General features: G+C 41.6%; 2 protein-coding genes across 2 annotated transcripts in view; one reads left to right on the forward strand and one right to left on the reverse strand.

Annotated features, from left to right (window-relative positions):
• Nucleotides 1–1008, reverse strand: part of LOC134181381 (folliculin-interacting protein 1-like) — a 10263-nt gene extending 9255 nt beyond the window's left edge. The window contains exons 1-6 of the mRNA XM_062648648.1: nt 898–1008; nt 806–838; nt 620–737; nt 442–549; nt 122–210; nt 1–58 (exon numbers count right to left, since the gene is read on the reverse strand). The exon at nt 1–58 is cut by the window's left edge and continues 8 nt beyond it. Of these exons, the coding sequence (XP_062504632.1) occupies nt 1–58; nt 122–210; nt 442–549; nt 620–737; nt 806–838; nt 898–950 (459 nt within the window). The 5' untranslated portion in view covers nt 951–1008. The remainder of the gene's footprint in view (nt 59–121; nt 211–441; nt 550–619; nt 738–805; nt 839–897) is intronic.
• Nucleotides 1009–1548: 540 nt separating this feature from the next.
• Nucleotides 1549–7500, forward strand: part of LOC134180952 (uncharacterized) — a 7123-nt gene continuing 1171 nt past the window's right edge. The window contains exons 1-5 of the mRNA XM_062648135.1: nt 1549–1589; nt 1658–2603; nt 2778–4659; nt 5472–5708; nt 5772–7500. The exon at nt 5772–7500 is cut by the window's right edge and continues 1171 nt beyond it. Of these exons, the coding sequence (XP_062504119.1) occupies nt 1689–2603; nt 2778–4659; nt 5472–5708; nt 5772–7500 (4763 nt within the window). The 5' untranslated portion in view covers nt 1549–1589; nt 1658–1688. The remainder of the gene's footprint in view (nt 1590–1657; nt 2604–2777; nt 4660–5471; nt 5709–5771) is intronic.

Raw genomic sequence — 7500 nt, forward strand, 5'->3', positions numbered from 1 at the left:
AGAGCCCTGCTTCTGTTGTAGAGAGAAAACCTTCGTCACCAGCAGCCGCGGTGGATCTCTACCATACAACACGCCCACGTCACGTCCACAACACCAAACAACACGTCTTCACCGCACTCACTTCAATCTATGCAATTTGACGGTCGAGCCACGCGACACAATCGCCACACTGCCGAACATCATCTCGGCCAACATCTCACTGTCGCCCAACTAAACGCAAGTCACGTGACCATTAAACTAATAAAATAAATTATATATTTATAATAATAAATAATTAATATATTTATACTTCTTAGAGAACACCACTATTGCAATAAAATAGTATATGCATATAAATTAATTTGTGTTCATGTCCACATCATGCTGTGTAGTCACTTGTCTTGGGTCTCTAACGCGCGTTAATTAAATCCCAATCCAAAACTTTCCGGTTTGTTTGCTCACCTGTTTCAACCGACTGTAGCCTCTCATCGAAGAGCTGCCTCTACGGCTGCCACAGCTATCTCTCCTCTTGTCATCCGGCTCGGGAGTGTCCCTCCTTGCCGCACAAATCTGGAGATATCAACAACTCAATTCGCCTCACGCGCGCGTCGCCTACGCGACCTCTCACCGCTCCACTCACCTTGTTATTACGCTTATCCCATGCTAGACTGTCAAACAAAACTTGTCGTCCCTGCGTTTTGCTCTCCTTCAAGAGAATGACGCGCAACTGACTCGAATCGAACTGCAGAGGCTCCCAGCTGCACAACAGAGCAACGAATTTCGACGTGCTGTCGTCGTGTGACTTACTTATGTTTGTAGTATGTACCTGCAGCGGTGGGGAAGCGGTGGCGGATCTGGTCTGCGAGAAAAACGAAGATGAGCGAATTGGAATGAATGATTTGCGACGCTTTGCCTTACTGGACGTCTCGTTCGTCGTTTTTCGAGCCGAACGTGAACAATTTCGAGAACATGTGGCGCTGTGGGGCCGCGTAGCCAGCCGAACAGGATCACCTCGCTCCCGTCATATGATCACATACGGGACATCGGAGATGATCTTAGTCTCGGCCGCGTGACCTTGGAGCATGTGATGAGACGTAGTTGCTAAAAATAGAAACGGTGCTGCAAGTTGTAAACGACGAAAACGACTTCTTGCAATGCACCAATCACATTACTACAGACATTTTTAATTAACCCGCACGCAGAGTGCATTTGAGTGGAGTGGGGAGGAGCTAGTTAGTTTGTTGATATCAACAATTAATATATGATTACGTAATGTATAAATATTGAGCATTGAAAACATAATATATTAGTCAGAGCAGCTTATATTCATTACACGTACGTTTACTGGTGCAGAGTTACTGATGGTCTAAATAATAAAGTTGCAGCCATTATCTCATTGGATGTGTACAGTACTGTACATGTACAGTGAAAATCAATGCAAATCTCTAGTAGAAGATCGCATGAATTAATTAAGAGTCTGTACGTCATTTGTCACGTGAGAAAGAGGCGTGTCGTTGTGTGATTGGCTGTTATTGGTTGGGTGGGGGTGTGTTCAGTATTTGTAGGGTGGAGTCTGTTTCAAGTGTGTTCTCAGCGTTTTGTGAGATTGTGTAAGAGAAATGAGATGTTTGAGAGATATGGATGAATAAGTGATTGTGTTGTGTGATCGTGTTGTTAGTGAACGTTCTGGTAAACTTCAACGCAACGAGATGGGACAAAAAGTATCTAAACTAAAAAAGGCGCGACGAAATGTTGCTGATGCTGCGAGGAATGAATACTGGGGGAAGGTTCGAGTAATAGTGGTTGAAGAAGGAGGGAACGTGAATGATGTGGATGGAAGTTTGAGAAGAACAGCTCTACACTATGCTGCCGAGTATGGAAATTCAGATATTTGTTTGTTCTTGCTGTCACGAGGCGCGAACGTCAGTCAGACAGACGAGAATGGAGATACGCCGCTTCATGTGGCTGCTTATTATCATGATGTCGATATCTGTCAACTGTTAGTTGATCACAAAGCCAATGTTGCTTCTGTCAACAAGATAGGTCAAACTCCTCTTCACATGCATCTGAGAGCTGACTCTCCCGCTGTGTATCGTCCACTGATAACAAATGAGAGTGTGAATGTAGCAGATCGTCATGGTAACCACGCTTTACACATAGCAGTTAGAAATGGTGACATTCAGACTGTCCAGCTGTTAGTGGATTGTGGAGCAGATGTAAATGTATTGAATGAAGATGGACAAACACCACTACATACAGCAGCTGGGGGACAGGAAGACTGTCCTGAATTGTGTTCTATTTTACTAAAACATGATGCCAAGATTGATGTAGTGGATAAATATGGAAACCAACCACTACACTTGGCATGTAAACAAGGTCATACAAGTACAAGTCCTTTGTTGCTCTCTAGTGGAGCAGATGTAAATACATTGAATGAAGATGGACAAACACCACTACATACAGCAGCTGGTGGATGGGAAGACTGTCCTGAATTGTGTTCTATTTTACTAAAACATGATGCCAAGATTGATGTAGTGGATAAAGATGGAAACCAACCACTACACTTGGCATGTAAACAAGGTCATACAAGTACAAGTCCTTTGTTGCTCTCTAGTGGAGCAGATGTAAATACATCGAATGAAGATGGACAAACACCACTACATACAGCAGCTGGTGGAGAGAAAGACTGTCCTGAATTGTGTTCTATTTTACTAGAATATAATGCCAAGATTAATGTAGTGGATAAAGATGGACAAACACCACTACATACAGCAGCTGGTGGATGGGAAGACTGTCCTGAATTTTGTTCTATTTTACTAAAACATGATGCCAAGATTGATGTAGTGGATAAAGATGGAAACCAACCACTACATTTGGCATGTAAAGAAGGTCATGCTGCAACTGGAAATTTATTGTTATCTCATGGGGCTGATGTAACTGCTCTAAACAAGCAACAGAAAAGGCCTGTACATTTGGCTCCTAATTATGCTTTACACATAGTAGCTAGAAATGGTGACATTCAGACTGTCCGGTTGTTGGTGGATTGTGGAGCAGATGTAAATGTATTGAATGAAGATGGACAAACACCACTACATACAGCAGCTGGTGGAGAGACAGACTGTCCTGAATTGTGTTCTATTTTACTAAAACATAATGCCAAGATTGATGTAGTGGATAAAGATGGAAACCAACCACTACACTTGGCATGTAAACAAGGTCATACAAGTACAAGTCATTTGTTGCTCTCTAGTGGAGCAGATGTAAATGTATTGAATGAAGATGGACAAACACCACTACATACAACAGCTGGTGGAGAGACAGACTGTCCTGAATTGTGTTCTATTTTACTAAAACATGATGCCAAGATTGATGTAGTGGATAAAGATGGAAACCAACCACTACACTTGGCATGTAAACGAAGGAATGCTGCAACTGGAAATTTATTGTTATCCCATGGGGCTGATGTAACTGCTCTAAACAAGCAACAAAAATGTCCTTTACATTTGGCAAATGAATCAACATTAAACTCTTCTCGTGTACAGGATGGTGATCATGCTTTACACATAGCAGCTAGAAAAGGTGACATTCAGAATGTCCAGCTGTTAGTGGATTGTGGAGCAGATGTAAATGTATTGAATGAAGATGGACAAACACCACTACATACAGCAGCTGGTGGACGGATTGACCGTCCTGAATTGTGTTCTATTTTACTAAAACATAAAGCCAAGATTGATGTAGTGGATAAAGATGGAAACCAACCACTACTCTTGGCATGTAAACGAGGTCATAGAAAAACAAGTGATCTCTTGCTATCTAATGGAGCAAAAGTAAATACATTAAATAACGATGGACAAACACCACTACATACAGCAGCTGATGGAAGGAAAGACTGTCCTGAATTGTGTTCTATTTTACTAAAACATGATGCCAAGATTGATGTAGTGGATAAAGATGGAAACCAACCACTACACTTGGCATGTAAACGAAGGAATGCTGCAACTGGAAATTTATTGTTATCCCATGGGGCTGATGTAACTGCTCTAAACAAGCAACAAAAATGTCCTTTACATTTGGCAAATGAATCAACATTAAACTCTTCTCGTGTACAGGATGGTGATCATGCTTTACACATAGCAGCTAGAAAAGGTGACATTCAGAATGTCCAGCTGTTAGTGGATTGTGGAGCAGATGTAAATGTATTGAATGAAGATGGACAAACACCACTACATACAGCAGCTGGTGGACGGATTGACCGTCCTGAATTGTGTTCTATTTTACTAAAACATAAAGCCAAGATTGATGTAGTGGATAAAGATGGAAACCAACCACTACACTTGGCATGTAAACGAGGTCATAGAAAAACAAGTGATCTCTTGCTATCTAATGGAGCAAAAGTAAATACATTAAATAACAATGGACAAACACCACTACATACAGCAGCTGGTGGACGGATTGACCGTCCTGAATTGTGTTCTATTTTACTAATACATGATGCCAAGATTGATGTAGTAGATAAAGATGGAAAACAACCACTACACTTGGCATGTAAACTATGGCATGCTGCAACTGCACGTGTGTTGGTATCCCATGGAGCTGATGTAACTGTTCTAAACAAGCAAGACAGAGAATGGATACCTTCGGCAACTGAATTCATCTCAAAGTCAGGTCAAGAACAGAATGGTAAGTTTATTACCCAAGGCCCGGATATTCGGGCTAAGGGTATAGTAGTCGTCTGACGTGCGACCATACGACTGTATTTATACTTGTTAGAGTTGTGGGTAGAGTTTGCAGATCCGATTATCGGGTGATAAGTTGAGCATGCGTAATCAATCCATAAGGGCCACATGAGTGACATGCATATCGACAAAGAAACAGAAGTCCTCCATTCGGAAGCCATTCGAGGAGGCCAAGGAAACAAGATTCACACACCGCGGGGCTTGCAAATCATGAGCATTGATGATTATCTTTAAAATACATTTATACCAGATATCGGTATCAGCATCCGCTTGTTTCCTTGGATATCAGTTATTGGTATCAGCCAAATACCTTTATCCGTGCAACTCTTGTTAATTGAGTGGACACGTCTGCACTTGCAGGTGACATATTTAAGTCATGTCAAGGAACAGGTGTAGTTTCCTTAGCAAAGGAACTTACTTACTATTGCCTCTCTGGTTTCTGTCCGGGAAAGAGACAAGACTAATATCTTTCAGCAATCAATTATGTGTGAATTTTTGATTCCCAATGTCAGAGCTGCACCATAGTCAGCACTCCCACTTGCTTCATGTCCAACTACCGTTTTCATAGTCGACTGGGGGACATTAGAGACTTTGTGTAGCACACAGACACCCAAACATATTAGACAGAGAGAGCAAGCTTTACATTTAGTAGAATGTCTTCTTGACTATTTGTTTATTTGTGTGTAGTGTTAGAACAGTTGTACATGTTTAAATATGTTTTGTGTTTGTGTATTGATGTAGTTACTTATTTTGTAGAACCTCACAAGAGTGAATGGCTCAAACTAGTGGCCAAGTACCTAACTGGTGAAGAAGTTAAATTGACAGCAAAATCATCTGATACTGTTGCCACCTTGAAGCAGCAATTGCAAACCAAGAATGACCCATCATCATGGGATCAACTGCTTGTTTATAAGAAGCAACTACACGATGAGCAAACGTTGGCTGATGCAGGAGTAACTGATGGAACAATACTGAACGTCGTTCTTTGTCCTCGTCAGTCGATCTTCTTACTAAACAGATTCTAGCATACAAATTGTAATGATGGTATTGTTGTAGGTGGTGTGACAGGCATGGGAGCTGATGCGGCTGAGTTATTTGTTCGAGCTTTATCACAAGGAAAAGTCGAAGGAAGTCGAGTGAAGATTGTCATTGCTGGTAGAGACAGAACGGGCAAGACGTCATTTAAACGATCTGTGCTCAAACTGAAGTTTCAGATAATTGAACCGAGCACACCTGTCGCAGTGGCAGAGTTGGCAGTGAGTGAAGCATCAAACTGGAAGCTTTTAAGTGACAAGGACGAACAATTTTTAGACAAACAAATAGCTAGAGCAGCATTTCATGTACCGACTGTTTCAAGAGCAAATGTGTCTGGTAGTCAAGATGACAACAAATATGACAATGACAAAACAGATTATGAAGATCATCACAGTGAGGTTGAGCTTGGCTTGTCAGTTGATAGAGAATCTACATCAACTGATACTAGAGAAAGCAGCAACAACACAGACAAAGTTGGTCAAGTCAATGTTAGAGAAAGTAGTAGTGACACAGACAAACTTGATGAAGCGACAGACAAACTTGATGAAGCAACATTTCTAACTGGAGGGATAGCTCGTGCTATTACAGATTTCCAAAGTAATCCTGACCTCTTAAAGCAGGAAGATTCAAAAGTTCACTATGCCATTTGGGATTTGGGAGGTCAGGAGCCACTTCTTGCTGGTCAAGGAGAAACCATCACACCAGGATGTGTCGTTTGTGTTGTATTTAATGCATCCGAGTTTCTAGGTGACTCTGCCAAGTCTTTCTATTGTCCTTCTGCTGACCCAAAACCAATTCCAATCGACAACCACTGGATAGAGACGAACTATGATGCTGTGGCTTTATGGGCATCCATGACTTTTTTGGCAGGAGACGTCAAAAGTCTTGAAGGCCTTCTCTCTGGTCTTCACATCGGCAAGTCAAAGGGATGTGCATCACCAGTAATGTTGTTGATTGGAACACACATCAATGATGCCGATGAAGAAATGATCAAGAAGCAGAATGAATTTCTGTCTAAAATGTTTTGTAATAAAGCATTTCAGAAGCACATCCTTCGACCATCTAACCAGGCTAATGATTGGTTTTTTCGTGTGGAGAATTCGGTGTCTGATCCTGACAGTGCAAGTGAGGATGCAGGCGTGAGTGCAGTGAAGCAAGTCATTGAAGAGATGGCACGTAATGTGTCACCTAAACCTCTGATACCAGCCACTTGGTCAGTTCTAGAGAAGATTCTTGATTCTTTAGAAATCAAGTTGGGCACTGCTCTTTCCAATGTCAATGTTATCATGCGTTTTGCCCGTCAATCATGTCGAATGTCAGAAGAGAAAGAAGTTCGTCTTGCTCTGACATATTTAGATGAAGCCGGATCAGTAATTTATCCTCAGAAAAGTGAGAAGCTGAAGAACATAGTCGTCATCAAACCAAACTGGATTTTCAAGGTTTTCTCAGTTGTGGCATCTGTCACTACTTGGCCTCCTCCCTTACTGATTGAAGATTGGGATCGAGTTCGGCAAGTAGGAATTGCTTCTTGGGAACTCATTCATTATCGTCTGAAAGAAGCAGGAGTGAAGCCAGCAGAGTATGAAGATGTACTCAATTTGTTGAATTTCTATTTTATTCTGTGCCCCAATCCTCCACCTCTTCCTTTATCAGTTTCTTATAAAACAGAATACTTTGTTCCATGTTTGCTAGAAGTCGAGTCAAAAGGTCCATTTGCAGCTGTTGATTTGGTTGCTTCTCGGCCAATGTC

Source organism: Corticium candelabrum, chromosome 6 (assembly GCF_963422355.1).
Source record: "Corticium candelabrum chromosome 6, ooCorCand1.1, whole genome shotgun sequence".
NCBI classification, from domain to species: Eukaryota; Metazoa; Porifera; class Homoscleromorpha; order Homosclerophorida; family Plakinidae; genus Corticium; species Corticium candelabrum.